Raw genomic sequence first — 27,855 nt, 5'->3', positions numbered from 1 at the left:
CGTGATTTCATCCCAAATTCTATCAGTGAATCTGTATACATATAGTATGTGGGTGTTTTTGTGTGGATGTGCGAATGACTGCGTGAGTATTTGTGTGTAAAAGACAGACCTTGATCCGACAGGAAGTCCAGCATGGTCTGTAAGAGGAAGGAGAGGTGGCGGACACTGAGGGCGGGGTTCCCCATGCGCCGAGACGCATAAACCAGTTCATGCAGCAAACGCATCTGTACAGCTGCCCAGCCACGGTGAGTTCCTACACACACACAGGAAATGAGACAGACAGACAGAGATATTCTAGTCATTCTAATTGATATTAGTATTATATGCCATTGTTGCTCTTCCTGTGCTCCACAGCCATTGGTAATATTGTACTATATACAGTCATGCCAAAAAATGAACTAAACTCAGGTTCATTTGAATTGAGTTGTTTTAATAGGCTATGCGTGTTAAGACCGTGTGTGTGTTAGGGTGTAAATCTGCCATCATTCCACACCATCTGACTCTCATACACTATCATCTGCTCAGCATTAATGCACATCCCGCCTGTGCTGTTGCAGCTTATTAATTCGCTTCTGAATGCGTTCCAGCCAACAGTGCTAAAAATAACCTCATGGTCACACTGATCTCTGCAAAAACAATCATATCCAGATTAGATCATAAATACACCTGATAAAATAAATACAGAAATATTTCTGTTCTCTTCATCCTTCAAGAAATCCTGCCGAGAAAAAAACAGCGCATCTCATCTCATCATTATCTCTAGCCGCTTTATCCTGTTCTACAGGGTCGCAGGCAAGCTGGAGCCTATCCCAGCTGACTACGGGCGAAAGGCGGGGTACACCCTGGACAAGTCGCCAGGTCATCACAGGGCTGACACAGACAACCATTCACACTCACATTCACACCTACGGTCAATTTAGAGTCACCAGTTAACCTAACCTGCATGTCTTTGGACTGTGGGGGAAACCGGAGCACCCGGAGGAAACCCACGCGGACACGGGGAGAACATGCAAACTCCGCACAGAAAGGCCCTCGCTGGCCCCGGGGCTCGAACCCGGACCTTCTTGCTGTGAGGAGACAGCGCTAACCACTACACCACCGTGCTGCCCCACACAGCGCAGCTTTCTTTCCAAATTTTAGGTGGGGCCTCTGTGCCGGTCAGTCCCAGGGAAGATGGCATGGCCTTTGTGCCAATCAGTCCCAGGGAAGGAAGCGTGGCTTCTGAGGCCATCAGTCCTAGGGAAGGAAGCGTGGCCTTTGTGCCAGTCAGTCCCAGGGAAGGAAGCGTGGCTTCTGAGGCCATCAGTCCCCAGGGACAGCGGCATGGCCTGTGTATTTGGCAGTCCCAGGGAAGGAGGCATGGCTTCTGAGGCCATCAGTCCCAGAGAAGAAGAATGGTCTCCAAGGCCTTCAATCCCAGTGAAGTCATGGCCTGTGTGTCAGTCCCAGTGGAGGAGGCATGGCCTCCGAGGCCTGTCAGTCCCAGTGAAGGAGGTGAGGCCTCTGTCAGCCCACTCTTGCATTTAGAAAGCCTTCAAATACTATTTGATATTTCTCCCTCACTTTATCTTACAGGAATTAAATACATCAGCAACAAAGATGGACTACATATTTTTTAGGTTTTGGTTAAGTGTGGTTCGGGCAGACAGTGACTCAACTGTTTGGACAGCCAAAGCAAGTTTGTTCAACCACCTGCAGAGTGTCTTCCTTACACTTGTGGGATGGTGAGGCGAGGAAAGCCATTCTAAAGCTTCAAAGGAAACATGCTTTCGTGTGGAGTTTGAGAAGTTCCTTCTGGTCCATTTTTTCACTTCATAGGCAAGGATCACGGTTTTAAATCTGATGTGGGCAGTTCAAAAGAGCAAAGCAATGGGCCAAGGTAAAAGAACTTTTGAAACTCTGTGCAGCTACATTCCGGATCAGATGCATTTACATTTAAAAGTATGGCATTTGACAGACACCCTTATCCAAAGCAACTTACAGAAGTGGCTTCTGCAATGGTCTAATGACATGCAAGGAAAGACCTGCCAGGTGCATGTGGCAAAATTCCAATCTTGTGATGAGACTGCACAACCTAGTCAGGTTTACAAAATAAAGGTTTGGTTATCCAGAACTACACCAAGATTAAACTAAGGTTTTGTGCACTTTAAGATAGTATGATAGGAAAGTCCTCCAGGGAGATCGTAAGCTCTTGATGCATCTCCAGAAATATAGAGCATCTCTGCAGTGCATAAACTTTGGATCAAGTGACGAGATCACATCCACGATGAGCGGTCTACCAGACATACAAGCTGAAACATTATTGTCTGATGGAAGAAAGGAGAGTGTCATCAGGATAGAAGTGGTATGACAATACATGAGGAAATTACTTCACCGAGATGGTGTACATCAAGGGGAAATCTAAGAGGACCAAGCACAGGGCCTTGTGGGACACCAGTGGGGAGTCTGTATGGAGCAGATACAAGTTCATTCCATATCACCTGAAGTGACCATTCATCCATGAAAGAAATAAACCACCACCATGCTAGGCTGCCAAATGCAAGGTTTGAGAGGATGGACAAGAGAGTTTTGATCATGTGAAAAACAGTGCCGAGATGTTAAGAAGGATCAGAACGGATAATCGTCTGGCTGAGCAAGTGACATGAATAATCTTACCAATGGCCACAAAGGCTATTTCTGTAGAGTATGCTGCAATGAATCCAAGTCAAGTCAAGTTTATTTGTATAGCGCTTTTAACAATAAACATTGTCGCAAAGCAGCTTTACAGAATTTGAACAGCTTAAAACACGAGCTAATTTTATCCCTAATCTATCCCCAATGAGCAAGCCTGTGGCGATGGCAGCAAGGAAAAACTCCTTCAGATGACATGAGGAAGAAACCTCGAGAGGAACCAGACTCAAAAGGGAACCCATCCTCATTTGGGCAATCCAGTCTTATGATCCTACGTTCATATCACCTTCATGCTTGCATTTTTTTCTGAACCCAGGGCCACTTGAGTCCACTTGTGTTTAGTATGACTGGTGAAGTGTGAATGATGTTTTCAAGCCTAGAGATCCAATTCCTGGTCTTCTGGAACACAGTAGTCTGGGCTCCACATCAACCAAACCACAACATGGCCCACATTAGGTGTGGAAGCTATCCATGCTCAGGGCCATGTGCCAAGTAAAGCAATTGGTTCAACTTGTAACTTTCGAGATGACTGACTGATATATAAAGCTAGACCTTCATAACACTGAAGAACCTCTTGGGTGCAAGTCCTTGCACTTAGAGCAGGAAAAATAAAAAATTTAACCCTAACCACACTTCTTATACAAGATGTCCAGATTGATGTACAACATACCCAGAGCAACCTGGGGGGCAGTTGGGGGTTAGGTGCCCTGCTTAACAGCACTTCAGCCATTCCTGCTGGTCCAAGGAATTAAACCAGCAACCTTCTGGTCCCAAATCAGCTTCTTTAACCATTAGGCCATGGCTTTCCCCATGCCATGCATCCAAAACTTATTTTCCTTTGCTGCTTGAGTGTTAGTATCAAAGTAAAATAATAAATAAAATACAAAAGCAAACATTTTGCAAACCTGCAAGCACAAAAGTATGGAACTTTGCAAACAATCCACAGTTTATAAAGAAATCTATGCAAATCCAAACCTGTGATTATGAACCACACCCCAGACCAAGCCCAGAAGCATTCTTGTGTGAAAACATTGTTAAAGATCTTTCTCTCTACATTTTATTCTCTCGTCTTTAGCCTTCAATCTTCCATCCATTTTATTTTATGTCATCCCCTCCCTCTCTCTCTCTCCTCCTCAAACTCAAGCTAAATGTCTTCATTTGTATATCCTGGTGTGTGGTGCACTGTGTACTGATACATAAGCTGAATCTCATTAGCTTCAGCAAGACCATAAAGCCACCTTGGAGCTGCAAAGCTATCGCACTGCACCACATGGATCTAAAAAGACGCATCATCCAAACCAAACTGTGAACTCGTGCATTCATGTCACCTGCTCTCAAATCTCTTGTTCTTCCTTGAACAAATGAACAAAGTTCAAAGCAAAAATCACGCACCCACACACACCCCACCCACCCACCCACACACTCCATCCCTAATTCCATCTCTCTGTCACATAGATACATGCCTAAAAATTGCAACATGTAGGCTGAGCAGGCAGTTTCATCCTTCAGTGTCAAAGCCATTTGGACTTTCTATTTTAAAAAATAAAATAAAAAAAAAAAGCTCCCTTTTTCCACCCGCTGTGATGGTGGACTAAATTCAGTTCCAAATGCTTAAGTGCCAAGTGACAAATGCTGAATCAATACAGTGAAGGAATAGGAGGACTTGGGGTAAATACAAGGAAGGCACTGAAGTTTTGGCAGCGAATATTTCCAGCTTAATAGCAAAATATATCTTGTTGGCTTTTTGTCAGGAGAGTAAAATTGGTGAAACTGTTTCCCGACACAGCGGAGGAGCCAAAAAGCAGTGCAGGTTACCACTAGTTTGACAAGATTTTTTTTTTTTATTTCTTTTTCTGTGTGTTTGTGTAGTTTGATGTTTGAGTGTTTTCTCTGCCGGTGGTGGTGTAGCTCCGGACCTAGTTTTGGGCGTCGGTTTCCTCCAGGCCTTGGTTCGCCGTTGGCGATGCCTGCGCTCCCAGCTGTGGACTGCATTGAGCTCGTTGCTCATTTTACTTCATGGTTGTCCAGCGCTCTGTGCTTTAACGCTTGGCGTGATGTTCCGAGCGATGTTGCTCGGTGGTGTCACGGCAGCTGTGCAGGCGGTTTGGGACACACCAGAGCTCTGCGTGGTGGTGCTTCTGTGCTCGCTTTGTGGGTCCATGGCATGGTGTTCAAGCGATGTTGCGGACGGCGTCACGGTGGCAGTGCTGGAGATGTGGGACTTGTTTTCGTGCGCCTTTTGGTGGGACTGTGGCTGCTACACCACGGGAATTACATCCTGACCCCTACTTGGTGGACTTTTTATTTATTTTTTTATTATATTTTTCTTTCTTTCTTTGTCTACTATTTATCTGTTGCTGTATCTGTGTGTGTGTGTGTGTGTGTGTGTGTGTGTGTGTGTGTGTGTTGAACTTCCTGTAAAGCATCTTTGTGTACCACGAAAAAGCGCTATACAAAACAGATGTATTATTATTATTATTAAGATTTACCAAAAAAACGGGTGGGATGTGGCGGCACGGTAGTGGTTAGCGCGGTCACCTCACAATAAGAAGGTCTGGGTTCGAGCCCCGTGGCCGGCGAGGGCCTTTCTGTGTGGAGTTTGCATGTTCTCCCCGTGGGTTTCCTCCGGGTGCTCCGGTTTCCCCCACAGTCCAAAGACATGCAGGTTAGGTTAACTGGTGACTCTAAATTGAGCGTAGGTGTGAATGAGTGTGAATGGTTGTCTGTGTCTATGTGTCAGCCCTGTGATGACCTGGCAACTTGTCCAGGGTGTACCCCGCCTTTCGCCCGTAGTCAGCTGGGATAGGCTCCAGCTTGCCTGCGACCCTGTAGAAGGATAAAGTGGCTAGAGATAATGAGATGAGATGAGACGCGTGGCATGTAACGATGGCAACAGATTAGCTGGAACAACTCAAAAAGAACTGAAGTCAGCAACACAAAAAGGAAAAAAAAAAAAAAAAGAAGCATGGGCAGACTAAAGAAAATTAATGCAAATGTAAACAGCACATCAAGTGTAAAACACTAAATGCATTACGAATCATGAAAACCTGAGTTTCAAATGGTCTAAAAGCTTGGAAGGGACAATGACGCACTTTTATCGGTGCATTAGAACACTTCCATCGTTATGAATAAACGTTTGCCTATAAACAGGCATCTGATAAACCAAGAGAAAATGTCATAACGCAGCGACTGACAGTCATTTCGCACACTTAAACATTTTTGTGAACACCGTTTCAGATTTTCAGGTGAGCAGTGCAAATTGGATGTGGCACTAAAACATTCATTTCGACAGTGGCGCGAGGACTTAATTAGACCTGAGCTGCAAAAACACATTATTTAAAAAAAAAAAGTCAAGTATCTCTCACTCAGAATCGGCTAGAGAGACAGACAGCTAGACAGTTTAAAAAAAAAAAAAAAAGAGACAGTCACTTTGTCTAACTGAGTAATTGAAGTCAGGAGAATTCCCAGGCCAATTAAAAACCCATTTACTCCTCTATTTGTCCTTGTGGTTCTCAAGTGGCTTAAACGAAGAGAGAGATACAGATCAAGAGAGACGGACAAGCACAGGAACCCTGGGTTACACTTGATTCCACAAAATTCTTTACTAAATGCCAGCAGTGGGGTCACATGGTGATCCTGAAAGCCATTAAATGGGAGAAAATGTACTCCTCTAACCAGAGCTTTGCATCGAGGGTCTTTCTAAAAACAAGTACGGCATACGCCTGTCCTAAATTCTGCCAACTAAGGGGGGGAAAAAAAAAAAAAACCTCAATATAGAACATATTTTAGCTTATATACATATACACTGGGCGGCACGGTGGTGTAGTGGTTAGCGCTGTCGCCTCACAGCAAGAAGGTCCGGGTTCGAGCCCCTGGCTGGCGAGGGCCTTTCTGTGCGGAGTTTGCATGTTCTCCCCGTGGGTTTCCTCCGGGTGCTCCGGTTTCCCCCACAGTCCAAAGACATGCAGGTTAGGTTAACTGGTGACTCTAAATTGACCGTAGGTGTGAATGTGAGTGTGAGTGGTTGTCTGTGTCTATGTGTCAGCCCTGTGATGACCTGGCGACTTGTCCAGGGTGTACCCCGCCTTTCACCCGTAGTCAGCTGGGATAGGCTCCAGCTTGCCTGCGACCCTGTAGAACAGGATAAAGCGGCTAGAGATAATGAGATGAGATACATATACACTGATCAGCTAGAACATTAAAGCCACTGCAGGTGACGTGAATTACATCGATTATCTCATTACAATGGCACCTGTCAGTCAGAGGGAGAGATATATTAGGTAGCAAGAGAACAGCCAGTTCTTCAAGTTTGTGTTGAAAGCAGGAAAAAATGGGCAAGTGTCAGGATTTGAGCGACTTCGGCAAGCGCCAAATTGTGATGGCTAGATGACTGGGTCAGAGCGTCTCCAGAACAGCAGGTCTTGTGGAGTGTTCCCGGTATGCAGTGGTTAGTTCTGACCAAAAGTGGTCCAAGGAAGGGCAACCAGTAAACCGGCAGCAGGGTCATAGGTGTCAAAGGCTCGTTGATTTGCATGGGGCATGAAGGCGAGCCCGTATGGTCCAATCCCACCGAAGTGCTACTGTAGCGCAAACTACTGAAAAAGTTCATGCTGGCTAAAACAGAAAGGTGTCACCATTAACTTTTTTCAGCTGTTTGTGCTACAGTAGTTGTTCTGTGGGACTGGACCATATGGGCTCGCCTTAGTGGAGACCATCACATTTGGTTCCTTTTCTGCAGGTAAAATCTGACCACCCGGTAAAAGATGACTCACGTCAGACCTTTTTCCATCTTTAAATGTGGTACAGTAACTGATAATATTCAAGTGAAAATCAAACAAAACACATTCAAAAGTAAATCATCAATGAAGTGATTGACTCCAACTAAAGATCGTCTGTTTCTGTAGGATTATCTTGATGGTTTCATCGGTCTGCTGAAGCCATGGTCCATAAAGAGCTTACAAAGCATATACATCAAAAGGTATCACTCAGGATAGGGGTACAAAAGAATTTCCATTTGATGTACCACGGAACACTATGAAGGTCATCGACAAGTTGAGAAAAGGAGGCACCACAGTGACGTTCCCCAAAACTGATGAAAGACCAAGAAGAAAAATAGAGGCTGCCAAGAGAGCTACAGGAACATCTGGCAAGTCATCTGCTCACACCCTGCATGTGACCCCTCACATTCCGTACATGTTTGGGCTATCGGGTAGGGTTTCGAAAAAGAATAACCGTAAAAAATAAATAAAAATACACACATCCAAGCTGACCTAAATCAAACCAAACCTTGTGGCAAAATCTGTTATGGTCTGATGAGGCCAAGATGGAGCACAAAGATAAGATAACATCACATCGCACCCAAAGAACACTATACCCATGGTAAAGCATGGTGGTGGCAGCATCATTAACTGGGACTGGAGCTTCAGTCAAGATAGGGAAAATCATGGATGGTTCTAAATACCAAACTACTTTGGCAGAAAAACTTGCAGGCCTCTGTTCAACAGGTGAAATGCAGAAGAAAAAAAAAAAGTTCACTTCAGAAGATCAGTGTTTTGGATTGACCCAGTCCGAGCTCAGACCCCTCACAATTTGGTAGACCTGGAGCATTTTTACAAGGAAGTGTGGAATAAAACTAAACAGTTAAATCATATGCACAAAGACTGAGTGCTCCCTTACAAACAAGGGGCTTTAAGAAAGTATTAAAGGGGTCATTTTCTTTCCCTTAAAACATTTGTATTTCACTCATTTTCCTGGTCATTTTAGCACATTAGAGATAGAAAAATATCTGATACGACTTCATTTATTTACATCACAAAAACCTGCAATTTCAACAGGGGTGCGTAAACTTGATATCCACTATAAAAAACAACATACAAACCATAGACCATATTGGTACAAGTTAAATAAATAAAATAAATAAATGCAGTACAGAACCACTGAGGAATTAAAAGTGATCTTCCTACTCAAAACTGATCTAAACTGTCCAGCTTCCTGTGATGTACAGACGAGCAACGAAGAGATCGATATTCCACCTCAGCAACTTTGGCGGAGATTTTCAGTGCCTCCGGGAGACGCATAGCCTTCAGACAAAATGCATAAACTTGACTAACAAAACGCAGAGCCCCATTGGGACACACTTAGGATCACAAGCGTAATGCCAAAACGACCCTGATTTCAGAGGTTAACCTTCTGTCTGCATTGCTCATACACCGGTTTTGTGAAATGCGTGAAAAAAAAAAAAAAAAATCAGCAGCAGCAGCTTTCTTTCACACATCAGTTTCAACATACAGTTCCTGTTCCAAGCAGTCGTCAACTCTCCACCCGATTACTGCAAATCCCTGCTTGATGGCCTGTATGCTTTCAACATTAAAACACTCCTGACGGTCCAAAACAAGGAGACGTCTTCTCTTTAGGCCCTGTCCACACGGCAACGGATTCAGGTGACTCCGATACAATTGCTTATCGTTTCGGCCTGGCGTCCACACGGCACCGGCGTTTTGGGTGCCCAAAACGCAAATCTTTTTGAGAACGGGTTCCAGAGTGGAAAGATCTGGCAACGTTGCCGTTGTGAAGTCGTCTGGATGAGTAGAACGGATTTGTTTACGATGACGTCACAACCACATGACTGAGTGCTTCACGCCGTGTAGAAGTGTAACGAACTCGATGCGAGTTGTCAACAAATCCTATAACTTGGTTCATGAAACACGCTTACAAAATATTTTCATTGTGAATATTTATTGTGTAATGGTGCCAAGTGAGAGAGAGAGAGACTCTGCCCTTAGGGCAGAGTCAATCCCGCCAGCAAAAATAGGGGAAAAAAAAAAAAAGGAGCGATCTCACCTCTTCAGATGTGGGTTTAAGTCCTACAATACATTCCTCAAAAAGGGCGTGGAAGAAATTAATCCATCAACGTGTATCATTCAATTTATTCCGGACCATTAAAGACGCCGCCTTCCGCGTAGAATCATACGTCATCCTCGCCGCCATATTGGATAGGTCAAAGCGGAGAATAAAGATTAGCTGCGTTTAACTGTACCAACAGGTTTACTGTCCAAACGAGATCATATGGGATTACCTTTCACAGGTGAGACTGGAAAAATACTTTTCATTGTATTTGGTCATTATAATGTAATTTTACGAACAGATTTTCCTGACTTTGTGGCTAATATGAAGTCTCGCACATAATAGTTTATGCGCATGCGTCCTTACTTCTTCTATTGTTCTGGTGTCTCCGAAGGGACCGTCTTACAGCGCCCCTAGAGGTGTGGCATGTGTATTGCATCGTTTTCAGCAAGCGTTGCGTTGCCATATGGACCTGATATTTTACTGATTGTTGCCCATTTGGACGCGATATATTTTTAAATAACATCTCGTTGCCGTTGTCGTGTGGATGTAGCCTTAGTCAACCGAATATTACGCCACTATCTTGCATATTAATCTTGATCATCAACATCTTAAATGGCATCCAAGAGGAGCTGACTTGTTTCATCTTCTTGTCCAGCTTCACTTTGTTTAATGGTTTGGTTAACAGGAAGCCATGGCCTCAATGTTAGAGAAGCAGCTTTGGGACCACAAGGTCACTGGTTTGATTCCCTGGATCAGCATGAATGGCTGAAGTGCCCTTGAGCAAGGCACCTAACCCCCAACTGCTCCCTGGACTGCCCAATGCTGTGGGTATATCAAGGTCTTGGGGTACATCACTCGAGTGTGTCTGCTCAATGCCTGTAATGTTTCCTGTGTTACCCACAATTCAATTTTATCTTCTGACTAGTGTTGTAGTCAAGACCATCTAAACCAAGACCAAAGTGTATCAAGACCAAGACTTTCAGGGGTTGAGATCAAGCCAAGGCCAAGGCAGGGTGAGACAGTCAAGACCAGGACCAGACCAATGGTGTGTGTGTGTGTGTGGGGGGGGTGGGGGGTGGGGGGTGGGGGGGGGGGGGGGGTGACGACCATTAACAGGAAGAAGGATTTCAAATTAGCAAAGAGTCACATTATTGGTCGAATTTGAAGCAGGAAATTTTACATCCCATCACAGTAACCATGTTAACAAGTGTTGCCAGACAGCACTCATTTTATACCTATATGTTGATAATGGCAATATTCCTCCATCATCAGCTGTCAGATTATAGTCCTACGAAAATCCATAACCCTGAGTTTGACATTTCAAAGTCATTCAAGGTCAAAGGTCATTGTGCCAAATGAAAGCCCATATGGCACTTCCTCCAAGTTGATAACGGTAAATATCTGTCTACCATCAACCGTTTAAGCTACAGCCCTCTGAAAATCCGTGACCTTGAGTTTGACCTTTCAAGGCCACTCAAGGTCAAAATCATGGTGCCAAATAAAAAGGCCATATGGGAGTTCCTATATGCTCATAATAGTAAACATTTGTCTAATCGGCAACCGTTTGAGTTATCATGGAACAGGTTATTTTGACCAAAAGGTTGACTTTTCCAGTGACCTCGACCTTCACCTTGACCCGATTACCCCCAAAATTTAAATGAGGTAATCTACAGACCACTGCCCACCTACCCTGAAAATCTGCAGTCAATCGGTGCAACCGTCTAGACGCTTGATTGTTAACAGACAGACACACAAACAGACCAACCGCACTAATTACAATACCTCGCCCCGTGGGCGAGGAAACAGACAATGCATAGGCAGTTTCGTCAAATCCCTGCAGTTGTGGTCTTGAAATAAAATCCCGAGTCCTCCATGTCTGACACAAGACCGAGTAAAAATGCGGTCAATTCTGAGAAGCCCAAGAGCTTCAAAAAGTGGTCTTGAGACCGGTCTCGAGTACTACACGCCTTCCGACAGTGGAGCAATCCACTTAAGTCTGACGTTAACCATTTCCAGGGCCAAATGCCCCTTCAGTGTTCCCAACGTAGAGACTTTGTAGCTAGATTTGGCAAATTTTAGACCCCTTTAGTGACTTTAAAAAAGGCTAACAACAAATCTAACGACTTTTCAGCACACATCAGTGAGAATCTTCAACTCAATACGGCTCTCCAGCTCATGTCACAGCTGCTGTTATACGAGTTTAGAAAGCAGGTTCACTCAATTCATGGTCCAACGCTTGACTTGTGCTTGCCACCAAATCACTGAGAACCCTAGTCCTGGCTCACCACTGTGTTTCACCCTCTTGCCCCTTTGTTCCTTGTTTGAAACTTTCTTTCTGGAGATATGACAAGTACCAAAAGCAAGGAAAGGTTTCCCTTCATGGCGTTTACATTTTTTTTTTTTTACTCGGATCTATTCAAACAACCAGGAATACAGCACTGCGGCATGTTGAGAAGACGAGGCTCGGCCCTGGAAATACGGTTATGTCACAGATGGGATTTCCTACTTGCTTTTGTCATTTCTACCTCTAGACAGCAATGCAGCGGCACTTTAGTGTTTTAGTCTGTTTCAGTCCAGCCCTTTCACTTCATCAGTACACTCTACTGAAACAAATCAGCTTCCAAAGCTTTAACTTTCTGGTGAAAAGCCACAGTCAACACATAGATCAACTGGCGGAGCAGAGTCCCGCTGCATTCTGGAACTCAGAGTCTGGCTTTTGGTCTACTTCAAAGTCACATTTATGAGGAATCCAACGTCGAACGTTGGTGGAAATGATGAGTGAGAAATTATCCTCGTTATACCTCTTGCTCTTTTGGAGCAAACAGTGAAATCAGACTGTTATCCCATCACTGAAATTTTTCCTCCCATTAAACAAAAGTGTAACTGCGCCCAACAATAACGTCTTCCTGTGATATTAACATGACCCCACATCAAACGTCTCACAGGAATAATGAAAAAATACAGGACCAGGCAACAAACTAGAGCTAGAAGGACTACATACAAATGTTTCCGGGTGGAGTTTTCCTTCAACAGGGCAGATGTGTTCTGCGATGGTAAAAGAAACTGTCCACCTTGTGCGTTTCTACTCCTCCTGTTCTTCAGTCTCTACCCTTACTTCTCATCAGTTGCTGTAATTAGCACCTTCCCTTTATCTCTTTCGAGTAAAGCGGCTTTCACGAGGATGTGGTGGCATCCGTCGGAAAACACACTGGTATTCCTTTCTGGTACGTCTTCAGGCGGAGATTAATGTTTTCTTTCCCCCATAACCAGGAAACGCACTGAAACATAAATGCTCATAAATGATTGCTGGAGGTTGCTGTTCTTCTTCATGGAGGTTTTCCTGTTTACTCAGTATGAGAACTGAAAACGGAACATGCTGGAAAGAAACTGAAACCTCCAGAACTAAAGATCTCTTTAACCCAGTGGTCTACACTATATAGTGTGCTGAACCCCAGATCTTCTCCTATTGGGCCTCACCTTTGGTGAAGTTCTTGATCCAGACCACAGAGTGTACTTATTACACATTTGCCATGTTTCGGTGGACTCAATCCAATGGCAAGAGGTGCGTTTTTAACGAAAGTTCTTGTGAAAGCAGCCTGCCAAATAAATAAATAAATAAATGGAAAAATAAACAAACGTGTGCACATGTTTCGGAAGAATGGCAAAGATGAGAGGCTTTCATGTTAAAAGGGTTTGCCTGAAACCAGTAAAACCATCCTTGTGTTCGTTCTCGCTTCAGACGATCTTGTCATGGAAAGACTTGTCCTAAAAACACGGCGTCCTCCAGCAAAAGCACGTCACGTGCAAACAGCTTCCAAATAAAATCAAGGACAACACGGAGACATGTTCGGCGTCTCTACACAAGGACGCTACCTGAAGGGCAGCAGCTTTTCTTAAACGATTTAACAAAAAACAACCTACACTTATTGGGATGTCAACCTAATCATAAATAACAGAATAAATCGCGTATGACTAATATTAGAAATAAAATCAAAAAGCGCTCATTTTAGGTGTCCATAAATCTCTGGCTTTGGACTGGGTTGGGGTTTTTTTTCCATTTAAAAAAAAAAAAGCCTCCCTGGGGGGTATGGTGCTGAAGAATAAACAATTTTTCATGCTAAGTGCTGTTGTACAACCACGTTTTGACATTCCTAGTGTCATGACTGTAATTGCCGACAGGAAGAGTCCGTTCTTAGTAAGCGATGCCTGGTGAGTACGGGCCCAATTCATCGGAAGCGTGAACAAAAGAACTAATTTTCATTCAACGTTAACGGTTATAACTCACCCGACATCTGTCTGTTATCCTTCATTCAACATCCATTATACGTCATTACATTAAACTCCCATTCTACTCACTTAACACCCGTTATACTGTATATGCACCATTCGACACCCGTTAGAATTCTTTTAAACGTCCATTCCACTCATTTACCAACTATTACACTTCATTCACTTCCTCTACCATCTATGAAACCTCACCCAGCTTCTGCTATACCTCATTCGATACTGCTTAATGCCTCAGTCGAAAACTATTACACTAAATTCAACTGCCACTATACCTCGTTCAACATCGATCATCTCATTCAACCTCATCCAGTATCTCTTACCTCGTTCAACATCGATGCCTTGTTCCACATCTCATATACACCTCACATAACTCATCCGGCATCTATTCCCTCATTTCAACAACATCTCTTACCTCGTCAGGCACCTACTATACCTAATCGGACATCTATTATCTCATTCAACATCTCTTGCACCTCATCTGGCACTTTTTACCTCATTCAACATGGACTATGCCTTGTTCAACAGCTCATTTACCTCATTCAACAGCTCTCAAACCTTGTCCGGCATCTACTCTCCCATTTCAACATCTCTTACCTCGTCCAGCATCTATTCTCTCATTCAACATCTCATGTACCTCAGTGAGCATCTCACATACCTCGTCCAGCATCTATTCTCTCATTTCGACAACATATCTTACCTAATCGTGCATCTACTATACATAATCTAACATCTATTACCTCATATACCTCATTAAACATGTCTCATACCTCATCCGGCATCTACTGTCTCATTCAACATCTCGTATATCTCATTGAGCATCTCACATACCTCATGGGGCATTTATCTCATTTCAACATCTCTTCCCTCGTCATGCATCTACTATACCTAATCTAACATTTATTACCTTATTCAACACCTCACATACTTCATTAAACATCTCATACCTCATCTGGCATCTACTCTCATTTCAACATCTCTTACCTCGTCCGACATCTACTATACCTCGTTCAACAATCAACGCTACCTAAACTGACATCTATTCTCTCATCCAACATCTCCTATACCTCACTCAACACCTCATTTCAACAACATCTCTTACCTCGTCCCGCATCTGCTATACCTCCCTCAGCATCTACTGTACCTAATCTGACATCTCTTCTCACTCATCATCTCATACCTCATCCGGCATCTACTCTCTCATTTCAACCTTTTACCTCGTCCGCAGCGCTCGAAACTAACGGTGTCCCGGTGTCCCGGGGACCATAAAAAATGTCATCGGGACACAAAATTATCATATCTGGGACAATCCCGGGACAATGGAAAAAAACAGATCTAGAGATGACAATTCCCCCGGGGGAAATCGTGAGAGTGATGCAGTGCGCGTAGCAGTCACAGTTGCCGGAGCTGAGCTGGACTGTATTTTTGTCTCTCTCTGCTCAGCGCGCGGGTGGGGGAGGGGCACACAAAAAGGGCAGCTTTCCGTCAGAGCGCTCCCTCCAAACAACGGGGGTTTACACGAAAACGGAAGGAGGTATTCACAAACTTATTTCACATTGAGTGCCACAAGGGTCTCCTGAACACACTGATGTACTTTTTTTTGTCTGTAGTGTAAAAATTGAGGACACTAGAGCGAGTTAAAAACGAGTGGCTTTTCTGATTTAACAGTCAAAGCGCAGCCACGTTTATAATGGCAGTCTATGGGGCTGCGCGCCTGTCCTCTCCTCACTTTCAGGCTTCTCATTCAAAAACTGCAAGTCCTATCGTGTAGGTAGACACATTGTGTGAATCAGGACAAGTGTGACTACTACTTTTGAGAAAATTGTGTGTGTAGAGTGAAAATTGGGACTGAAAACACAGTTTAAATGAGAAAGTTTGAGCTATTTTTCCAAGCTCTCTACACTGTAACTTAACGAGCTGCACTGGTGTGTAACGCAATAAACACCCATTATAAAGCCGCAATTTCTCCAGGAACCCACATGGTGTTTGAGCTGGGACTGATCCAAAAGTATAGAACCTAGCAAAAAGTTGAATGCCAGATCCACAGAGGAGAAGTTTCTCTACGTTTTAAAGTTTGAATCATGTCTCTAGGTGAAAGCATGCCAGAGCAGCGGATGTTTGAAAATGTGTGTAGTTTTTCAAATAATTCCATAGAAATGAATGGGAAATTTATCTAGGTCAAAGAAAATGAAATTAAGCACTGTAAATAATGTAAATGATTTCTATGACTAAAGGTTACAATAAAAAAAACTTGGATTACATTGCTTTGTTTGCACTTATATGATATGACACTTTTATCCGAAGTGACTTTACGTTTTTTTACAGTGTTACAGTCCCTGTAGCAATGTTGGGGTCGGTGCCTTGCTCAAGGGCATTGCATCTATTGATGGTATGGCTGATGGCTTTCAAAACATCTCTGAATGGGGCAACAGGTATATTACATAAAAATGGATAACAGTAATGGTGAAAATGATAAGTTGGGCTTATAAATGCCAACAGATATTCAAGGTACAAGTAGATGAAATGAACATAAAAGGGGTCTTATTTTCAACTAAAGTGTACTGCAGATGTAGGGAGTTGAAACATTTTCTGAATGAGCTAGTTGGCCCCTTTAAATAAACGGGTATCTATTCATACAGTGAGATCGCCAAAGTTTAATAAACTGAAAATGCAATAACTGTAATTTTGAAGTAGATGATGTATAGGACATGTGTCACTTGTGTTTTGTGACTTATTGTAAAAATGATATAAAGGGTTCAAAATCGCATAGTTACAAATATAATAGTAACTTCATATGATAATATTAACCACTGGTTATTTCAGAGAGGAAAAAAATGGGGACACTATTGCTTCCATTCGGGACAATACAACACAGAATTCGGGACCACTGGGGGACACAAAGAAAAAAAGTTAATTTCGAGCCCTGCTCGTCCGGCATCTACCATACCTAATCTGACCCCTATTCTTATTCAACATCTCATATACCTCACTCAACACCTCATTTCAACATCTCTTACCTCGTCCTGCATCTGTTATACCTCCCTCAGCATCTACTGTACCTAATCTGACATCTCTTCTCACTCATCATCTCCTCTCTCATTTCAACCTTTTACCTCGTCCGGCATCTACCATACCTAATCTGACCCCTATTCTCATTCAACATCTCATATACCTCACTCAACACCTCATTTCAACATCATCTCTTACCTCGTCCTGCATCTGCTATACCTCACCCAGCATCTACTGTACCTAATCTGACATCTCTTCTCAATCAACATCTCATACAACTCATCCGGCATCTACTCTCTCATTTCAACATCTTTTACCTCGTTAGGCATCTACTATACCTTATCTGACCTCTATTATCTTATTCAACATCTCTAACTTCGTTTGGCATCTATTATACCTCATTCGGCATCTCTTACCTCATTCAACATCTATTACACCTCATCTGCTATCTACAGTACCCCATTCAGTATCCATTACAGCACATTTAATATCATTCAAATCATTTTTTACACGGTTTAGATTGGCGGAGCGAACTGCAAATACCTGCCTTCAAATAATCGTCTGCTTACACAGTTACTTCGCACTTTTGAAATTTGAGTTCTAGGAGATGTAAATAAAACAGGGATTGCATCTGATTTCTTTGCGATCGTTTGACTCCTTGTGCAAACTTCATAATCAATATTTAAAAAAAAAAAAAAAAAAGATAAATTATTCAACTCTGTTTTCACAAAAGATCGTGATTTGTTAGTGCCTGGCAGGCAATTATTTGCCTCAAATACAATGGGGTTTTTTGGCATCGGCAAATAACTGCTAGTTCCTCACCACTAACAATCACGATATTTTGTTCAGCCTTGTACAATAATTGCTTATTATTTTTCACGGTCCAAATCCTGCGCTCTGATTGGCTGGCGAGCGGGTCCGTATCCTCCGGTTACGGACCTCTGGCGACTCGCTCGTTCACAACAACAAACATGGTAGCATTTTTTTGTCAACGTTTATCTTTTTTTATAAGATTTATTTATAAGATGATCAAAAAAATCTTATAAATTTTTGCCAGCATTTCTCAGGAGAATAGCATTAATTTTACATCATGGATAGCGATAATGACAGTCTTCACAGCGAAAGCGAGTTTTACTACCCTGAGGAAGAAGAAATAAAAGAAAACATTTCAGGAGAAAGCTAAAAACCTGTAATTTGCTAACACCGAGCAAAAACATGGCTGAATCCTGAATGACTCAATTTTGTATAAATAGGGGACTACATAAGCGGCAAAATGTAGTTTTTTTCCTGCCATGGAAGTGCACTTGTATACTGAGGAGGAAGTAATTTGCATTACAGCCGTGAATAAAGATTCAAAATGGCAGCTCGGCTCGGTTTTCCCTTTCGGGCGCTCTCGTTTTCTGTTAGAATTTGGTAAAGAAAAAAAGAAATATTAATTTACCAGCTTAAGGTCGGTCCATATGGTGAAATACCGTGACCTCGGCCTTGAATACTGACCTCGGCCCAGAGGGTCTCGCTCAGTACTTTCAAGACCTCGGTGATGGTATTTCACCATACGGACCTCCCAGCGGGTAAATATCATTTATTCCTCATTCAATATCTACGATACCTCATTCAGAGTCCACAATATTTAAGCATCTATTATACCTCATTTAGCATCTACAATACCTCAATGCCTACAATATCTCATCCAGCATCTATTACACCACATTTAATATCCATTATACCACATTCAAGATCTACCTCATTCAGCATCTACAATACCCCAGTCATCTACCATACCTCATTTCAACATCTACAATACCTCATCCAGCATCTATTACAGCACATTCAATATCTACAATACCTCATTCAACATCTACCTCATCCAGCATCTATTATACCAAATTTAATACCCATTATACCTCATTCAACATCTACCTCATTCAGCATCCATTATGCCACATTCAACATCTACCTCATTCAGCACCTACAATACCCCAGTCATCTTCCATACCTCTGTATGTAGTGAAAATTCATTATGTCTGATTATTATAACTATTCTTTAAGTTCGTTTCTTAAGACACGTTTACACGTGTCTTAAGAAACGAACTTAAAGAATCTTCCATACCTCATTCGGCATCTACCTCATTCAATATCTACAATACCTCAATCAACATCTACCTCATCCAGCATCTATTATAGCACATTTAATATCCATTATACCTCATTCAACATCTACAATACCTCATCCAGCATCCATCACATTTAATATCCATTAAACCTCATTCTAGATCTACCTCATCCAGCATCTATTATACCACATTCAACATCTACAATACCCCAGGTCATCTGCCATACCTCATTTGGCATCTACCTCATTCAAGGTCTACAATACCTCATCCAGCATCTATTATACCACATTCAATATCCATTATACCACATTAAACATCTACCTCATTCAGCATCTACAATACCTCATCCAGCATCCATTATACCACATTTAATATCCATTATACCTCATTCAACATCTACAATACTTCATCCAGCATACATTATACCACATTAAACATTTACCTCATTCAGCACCTACAATACCTCATCCAGCATCTATTATACCACATTTAATATCCATTATACCACATTAAACATCTACCTCATTCAGTATCTACAATACCTCATCCAGCATCCATCACATTTAATATCCATTAAACCTCATTCAAGATCTACCTCATCCAGCATCTATTATACCACATTCAACATCTACAATACCCCAGGTCATCTGCCATACCTCATTTGGCATCTACCTCATTCAATGTCTACAATACCTCATCCAGCATCTATTATACCACATTCAATATCCATTATACCACATTAAACATCTACCTCATTCAGCATCTACAATACCTCATCCAGCATCCATTATACCACATTTAATATCCATTATACCTCATTCAACATCTACAATACTTCATCCAGCATACATTATACCACATTAAACATTTACCTCATTCAGCACCTACAATACCTCATCCAGCATCTATTATACCACATTTAATATCCATTATACCACATTAAACATCTACCTCATTCAGTATCTACAATACCTCATCCAGCATCCATCACATTTAATATCCATTAAACCTCATTCAAGATCTACCTCATCCAGCATCTATTATACCACATTCAACATCTACAATACCCCAGGTCATCTGCCATACCTCATTTGGCATCTACCTCATTCAATGTCTACAATACCTCATCCAGCATCTATTATACCACATTCAATATCCATTATACCACATTAAACATCTACCTCATTCAGCATCTACAATACCTCATCCAGCATCCATTATACCACATTTAATATCCATTATACCTTATTCAACATCTACAATACTTCATCCAGCATACATTATACCACATTAAACATTTACCTCATTCAGCACCTACAATACCTCATCCAGCATCTATTATACCACATTTAATATCCATTATACCACATTAAACATCTACCTCATTCAGTATCTACAATACCTCATCCAGCATCCATTATACCACATTCAATATCCATTATACCACATTAAACATCTACCTCATTCAGTATCTACAATACCTCATCCAGCATCCATTATTCATTATACCTCATTCAGCATCTACAATACCTCATTCAATATCTACAATACCTCGTTCAACATCTATTATCCATCCATCCATCCATCCATCCATCCATTATCTGCAACTGCTTATCCTGTGCAGGGTCGCAGGCAAGCTGGAGCCTATCCCAGCTGACTATGGGCAAGAGGCAGGGTACACCCTGGACAAGTCACCACATTGTCACAGGGCAGCATCTATTATACCACATTTAATATCTACCTCATCCAGCATCTACAATACCGCATTTAGCATACATTATCTCATTCAAAATCTACTGTACCTCATTTAACACGTACTACACCTCATTCACTCTACCACAAGTAAACATCCTCACCACCCAGTCAAACCCATTTTTGTCAGTCTACAACGCTGGAAAAGAGCATCACCTGTGCAGATTTAAAAGCCCCCCAAAAGCAGTTTTTTTTTTCCTCCTGTTATGTGAACACAGGAAGTAAATAAATCAATAACCTGTTCACTACATTATCCTTGAAAAACTGAAAAAGCACGCAGGAAGCCATGTCTGATCAGGGATATTACTGAAGATAACAGGAATGATTCTGTAAGTCAGGGTGACTCGTGTAGGACTGTGTGAGGCTGAAGTACCTTTACTGAAGTCTTTAGGGTCGAGAGAGAGGCTGTAGCCGGGAAGTGTCTCCAGCAGTAACCTGTAACAAGCCTTCCAGCCAGGCTCGGGGATGGTCGGGGCCACACACTGCATGGCTGCTACGCGCTTAAAGAACGCTGACTTTCGGTGGAACCCGATCAGTTCATATAGCTCAGATAAGACACTGTAGCGCTGGATCTTCTCCTCTTCGGAAAGCTAAAGCGAGAACACACACACACACACACCAGCACATCCATTGCTTTGTTTCACACTGCATGCTTCTGAGGAAATATTTGTTAAAATTTAGTATTCATCAAATATGCATTTATTCAACAATAACCAGGTACTGCTAGCTCTTTCTGAGCAACTGTTGAACTTCTGCGTAAACTAATCCTTTAAGGACTGCATTCACGGTTGGATTTGCTGCCATCTTTCAGGTTTCTGCGTCCACCCAAGATAATGACCGTTTGACCTTTACTTGTTTGGTGAGATGTTAAAAATTCTGGCTTCAAATGTTAAAACTTCCAGGGGTATCGTGGCTCGGGTGGATGGGGCGCCATACCGTGGGTCCGGGGACCCGGGTTTGATTGCGGCCCGAGGTCGTTTCCCGATCCCTCCCCGTCTCTCCCTCCCGCTCATTTCCTGTCTCTACACTGTCCTATCCAATAAAGGTGCAAAAAGCCCCCAAAAAAATTCTTTAAAAAAAAAAAAAAAGTTAAAACTTCCTCACCTCGCCATTGAGATTCCCTTCCTACACATCTGGTAAAAGACTGTCTACTCTTCTTCTCTGTATAATAACTGACATCACAAATTCCTCATCGTTTCAGATCATCCTTCATCTTTCAAAACAGCTGCAATAACTCCAATTCAGAAGAAACTTTATTCAGACTGTTGGGGTGTGCAGGATCATCCTCTGAACCATTTCAAATCTACCTTTCCTCTCAAAAATACTTTGGGGGGGGGGGGGGGGGGGGACGCCAGTGCAGCTCAGGTTCATGGGCACCTTACTGACAATTATCTACTTCAATAATTTCAGTCTGGGTTTCATCCATTTCACGGTACAGAGACAGCCTTGGTCAAAAACACCAACAGCCTGCTGATGGTAGCGGACTCTGGGCTGTTAACCGAACTTGTGCTCCGAGCTCAGCCTTTGATACAAATTTCTCATAATATTCTCAGAGAGAGATTAGCATCGATTGGACTCATTGGCACTCCTCGTGCCTGGTTCAGATCAGATCACATCTCTCTGGTCACACTCACTCGGTTTGTCCAATTGAAAAGAAAATTAAAAAAAAAAAAAAGATTAAAATAAATCAGATTATAGCCTGCCTGGTTATTAGCGGTGTTCCCCAGGACTCTGTTTTAGGCCCCTTCTAGTTCTTATTTACCTTCTGCATTTCAGCCATATTTCAGGACATTCATTAGTTGTATATGCATTTTAAAGTTAACAGATGAAGAGCCATGCGACGATGGAAATGCTGTTAAATAAAGACATTTATTATTATTATTATTACTACCACCTTGCCCCGAGATGGAGTCCACCGGGGCAGAGGTACTGTTTTCAGTGTTTTATTGTAAACAATATTACGGGAAAACAGCTGGACCAATCTTCACAAAACGTTCAGGATAGATGGGCGTTGGTCTCAAATAGAACCTCCAACATTTTGGGGGTCATCCGGTTAAGGTCAAGGTTTTTCTGGCTACTGCCTCATATACAGTGTCATCGTGCTATAAGAATGTAACAATCTGGCAGTACGGTGTGTTCTGATTGGCTGAGAGCAGCAGAGAATCTGAACCATGTTTATTGGCCAAGTACGTTCACACACAAGGTCAAAATCAAGGTCACCAAAAAGGTCAAAATCGTTTTTTCGCGATATCGTCCTTCATGTTCATCATAAGTGATACCGGGCAAGGTTTGTTTTGCCTGGCAACACATTATTATTATTGATTCAGTTTCACGGTTACGCTGATGACATCCAGGTCTACCTATCTACCAAGCCCAAGTCCACTCTTGCACACGTCCCTCGCTGGCTGCACAGCGAAAATTCAAATCTTGGTTGTCGTCAAACTTAATGCTCATAAGACTGATGGTCTTCCAGGAGGTACTAAAACCATGTTGGCCAAATTTTGGAAAAAAAAAAGTTTCTCTGACTTCTGACTATTAACAATTCCAAAGTTCCTCCATCTACACATTTCCATCCAATGTTTGTCCTTCGGAGTTGAAGAGGACCATGACTTCAATTTGGTGGATGGCGTTTCCCGATGAGGGAATCCCCAATCCCAATGGAGACGGCATTTCCATCTACACAACAGTTCATCAACGAACCTTATGAATCATCCATGCCTGTATCTTACATTCAACAGCATTGCAATTCTTGTACACGCTCCAATTACACCTCGTATCGACGACTGTAACTCCATCCTCTCTGGTCTTCAGAAACTTTTCGGAATTCGGCTATCGGTATCATTATCGGAACCCTTTCCGCTGGACATATTCCTCCTGTCCTCCAGCAACTTCACTGGCTCCCTGTTTAAATACTGTATTGATTTCGAGATTCTGCTTCATAACCGAGCACCTCTGTATCGCTCTGATCTCCTGCACATCTGCAGATCCTCCTCCTCCTCCATCAATCTCACTAGAGATGAATCCGGCTGCCAGATATCACACTGCGGTGGCAAGTCGTAGTGACTCTGTGTGTCTGCTGCTGCCTGCTGACACTCCCGACAACAACACGGGGCGCTGGATTGATGACGTTAGGCAGTGGCAGTTACTAATGAAGGTGACTTACATGGATGGCGATCTGAATGTTAACACAATCGCCAGAAATGGAGAAATGTGAGGGGAAAAAATTCATTTTTTTTAATAATTTGAATGGTTAATGTTGTATATATTTTTAGGAAAATGGTGTACAAGTCCTACGGGCAGAAGAGCCAATAGCTGAGGTAAGAATATAGCTCCTCCCACATCCAACTAACAAAAATAATTATGTGATTGACAGAATTTGATACATCTTCTCCATGCTCTCACTGAAGGCGGTCGCGTTTCTCTGCTCTCCTCTCTTTTTTTTTTTTTCCTGCTTGTGCTCTTTGTTTCGTCGCGTCTGCCTATAATTTTTTTTTTTTGAGAGAGACTCTCTCCGCATTGAATTTCTAAACTAAAAAAAGCATGGATTTGATAAACTGGTCTCCTAACGAAATTGACAGTTTCTGGGTTCGGGGGAACCCACCTGTCCTGCCGGAACGTCTGTGGAGGACATTGGAGATATCTACCTATTCGGAACCATGATTGCCAGACTTTTGCTGATTGGATTAGGCATTGCCCTGGTATATCGAGGAAATCAGACAATGGTGACAGCTGTTCAAAGCCCCACAAAGCTGCCCGATATGACTGAAGTGGTGGGCAAAGCTGTCGGCACTCAGACTGTGGCAGAACTTGAACCACAACACGGTTGTCATCTGGGAGACGCTTTTGGCTTTGCAAGGAATAAGTATTTCGGAGACCAAATGGAATTGCATTGAACAGAAATGGACAAGTGGTATGGACGTGTAAAGACTGCGTCTGTTCGAAAAACCAAACAAACAATCTCTCTCTTATCGACATTCGGCTCCCTGAACAGCACCGGCCTCGATCAAGGCCATTGCTGGGGCAACATTTCCCCCAGAAGGTCACTGCTGGGAGATACTCTCGCATTCTTCGCATTCCTTCCCCAATTTTCCGCGGTCACCGTTTTTCACCCCCAGTGTGACAAGCGGTTGCGCGACCAGCACCCTCATGGCTGCAGGAGCGGACGGCTGCTTGCTTGCGCTGGGTTACCTCTACCTCCTCCCCTCCCATCCCATCCTACCCGCTTACCCCCACCCCTGATTGCCCCCTCCTTCCCCCCTTTCCCCCTCCCCTGATTGCCCCCTCCTTCCACCTTTCCCCCCTCCCCCGATTGCCCCCTCCTTCCCCCCTTCCCCCCCCCCCCCAAGTCCCATGTTTTAAAGTGTACTTGTGTTATTGTGTGCTTGTGCAGATGTTTTTAAATGCTCCCACACTGTAGTGGGGGGGGGGGGTGTCTTTTTTTCCTCATGTTACTACTGTGTTTTTCTTTTATCCCTGTCTTCCTGTCCTGTTCCCCCTCTGTAAGGACAGGTTGATGGTCAATTTCACTGGTAACAGTGATAATAAAGGGTTCATTCATTCATTGTTAGCAAAAAATAAAAATAAGCTGACAGGCAGTTGTTTAAAAGGGGCAGGTGTAGTGTGAGAGATACCTGGCCCAGGTTGATGTAGACTGCGTTCTGCAGGAACTCCGATGCCTCCATGGCTCTCTTCTGAATGGCCAAAACTCGAACCGCCTTCACACACGCCTCCAACTCGATCACCCCAGCGTTCTTATACTAAAACGAGAGAATCGGTACACTGTCTTGTGTGTATTCTGTAACGTCAAAATATTAAAAACTGCACGCTTCAGGAGACATTTTATTAATCCAAGACTTGACTTTCCAACTTTAATCCTACAGATGAGATTATTATGAATCTATCGACATCGTCAGGAGCCGAGAGCGCTGCTAACGTGTGGAACATCGCAATCGATGCTCTATCAATCATTCACACACACACTGGACTCGTCATTACAAGTACGTTTCGATTAATATTGCCAATTAACCGTCTGTCAAGAATGATCAGAATGCGATTTATTTATCTTTGCCCATTTGTGTCCAGTCACTTCGGATACAAAAATGTTCTAACTTGCGATGAGAGAGACCTGGAAGACCTACACACTTCACTTTTTTTTTTCTTTTTTTAAGTAGACGGCATTTAAGATACAGAGATGATCATATATTTAAATTCATTTGACTTAATGTTGTAAACACTTTCTGTCACAGCTCTGGAAGTGGATGGAACATTCTGGTCCCAACATCTCCACAAGCTCACCAATTTCTCAGGCAGAACCTAAAAATAAACAAACAAACAAACCCCACACGCACACAGTGTCCACCCAAATATGTGAGCACACTGCCCCCTGCTGGACACCATCAGAAATGCTGAGAAAGCAGAACCGACGAGTTTAAAGATCTGACGATTTTAAGAATTTCACAGGCAACGATTCATCAAAATTCATCGATATAACAGGACACAGATGTGTAATGTGTAAATAAATAAATAAAACTGATTTGTAAGCGATTTAACAGGAGAGCAGGACGATTTGCCAGTAACTCCGAAATAGAACAAAGTAAAAATTCTCCTTTTTAAGATGAGATAATACTTTAATGTCTGTTTACACAGTAATTTGTCTTGCATTGCACTTCTCCACAATCCACGCACAGTAAAAGACACAAACACAATTATGGCCTACAGAGTCCGGTCATGCATCTAGGTCCATAAGCTGTTAGGGCAGCACAGTCCAATAAATTAAACCTTAAATGTTCCTGGGGTGTGTAATATAATATTGAATGAAATATATGTATTCCATGGAGAGCCCTGCACTCCCACGGGAGTCCCGCGGGACCCGATGCAAAGCAGTGCGGTGCAGGACAAATTTTGAAAGCTCATTGAGGGCGCGGGCGGGAGTGCACAATGCGGGAGCGGGCGGGAGAGGTGATAAGCTGCAGTCCCGCTAACTAAAAATGTGTTTAAAATAAAATTTATAAATTATTATGTCTATTGTATATAATTTGTGCTGGATATTTTATTTGGCATTAATAAAAACATTTTAAGATGCCTAAATTTGCGGATGTGGTCTAATCTCGCGTACGTTTCCGATTCCTTTCCGCTCTTCTGTGTTTGAGATCTCCGATCATGGCAGAAGAGCAGAGCTCCTCTAGTGAAGCTCACAGTGCTTCAGAAGTAAGTGCTGCTTTAAAAAGAGGTACATTTACCGTTAAAAAGTCGAGTATTAGTCCTAAGTATTTTAAAAAGTATTAAAAAAAAGTATTAACTAGTATTAAAAGGGACTGTGTATCACACGGATTGTTCAATTTAAAGCTAGAAATAGACAGTGTATAATCTGAGGAGCTGGTTGTGGTTGCGCAGCACTTCATATGAGAGGAGAATGAAATCGCGGTTGGAATCATAACACCACAGACTCGGAAGTGGGAGTGCGCAAAGCGAGAGCTGTCAATCAAAGCGAGAGCTGTCAATCATGAGCGCATGCAGCACTCAACTTGGAATGTGTCAGCAGAATGTCAGAGTCTAAACAATAAACTTACAGTAAATGAAGGATCGGTCAGTGGAGAGCTCAGCTAAGCTCAGCATGTTTAATTCCCCAAGCAAATGACAAGAACTTTCATGAGAAATAACGCGAACGTCCGCATCATGCGGGATTTGTGGGCGGGAGCGGGACAAAATATGGCAGGCGCGGGCGGGAGTGGGACTGAAAATCATAATTCTTTGCGGGAGCGAGACTGCACAATGCGGGCACGGGCGGGAGTGGGACTGAAAAATTCTGTCCCACGCAGACCTCTAATTCCATGTAAATGTGTGTGAAGGCTATTTTGTTCTCCTTTGGTTGAGCAGTGATATAGAATGAGGGAGAAAAGAGTGTTTATATTTGTTTCTTCGGCAGCTAGGCATTCTGAAACGTCTTCCAGAAGGGAGGAGCTCGTACTCCTGATTCAGCACATGGGAAGGGTCCAGAGCAATCTTGTCTGCCATCCTGAGTGTGTGTTTAGTGCAACTGTCCAAGAAATTTCCCTCCAAAGTGTGGCCTACCAGTTTTGAGCAAATATTCAGAAGTCTGAGTATCCTGTTTTTTAGTTGGACTGAGAGGCCACAGAACCAGACTGCCCCCCCCATATTGTAAAATGCTTTGTATTGTGGC

The 27,855-nt window shown here is 42.8% G+C and overlaps 1 protein-coding gene across 3 annotated transcripts in view; it reads right to left on the bottom strand.

The window, feature by feature from the left end:
* The window catches only part of trappc9 (trafficking protein particle complex subunit 9), a 448,582-nt gene that overhangs the window by 385,550 nt on the left and 35,177 nt on the right, over positions 1–27,855 (bottom strand). For all 3 annotated transcript variants that reach the window (XM_060915374.1, XM_060915376.1, XM_060915375.1), the window contains exons 6-8: positions 25,307–25,432; positions 21,049–21,265; positions 110–253 (exon numbers count right to left, since the gene is read on the bottom strand). In XM_060915374.1, the coding sequence (XP_060771357.1) occupies positions 110–253; positions 21,049–21,265; positions 25,307–25,432 (487 nt within the window). The remainder of the gene's footprint in view (positions 1–109; positions 254–21,048; positions 21,266–25,306; positions 25,433–27,855) is intronic.

The sequence above is a fragment of the Neoarius graeffei genome, chromosome 2 (genome assembly GCF_027579695.1).
Source record: "Neoarius graeffei isolate fNeoGra1 chromosome 2, fNeoGra1.pri, whole genome shotgun sequence".
In the NCBI taxonomy this organism is placed as follows: Eukaryota; Metazoa; Chordata; class Actinopteri; order Siluriformes; family Ariidae; genus Neoarius; species Neoarius graeffei.
Note: the sequence above shows the minus strand (reverse complement) of the source record. Positions and strands in the feature narration are given on the sequence as shown.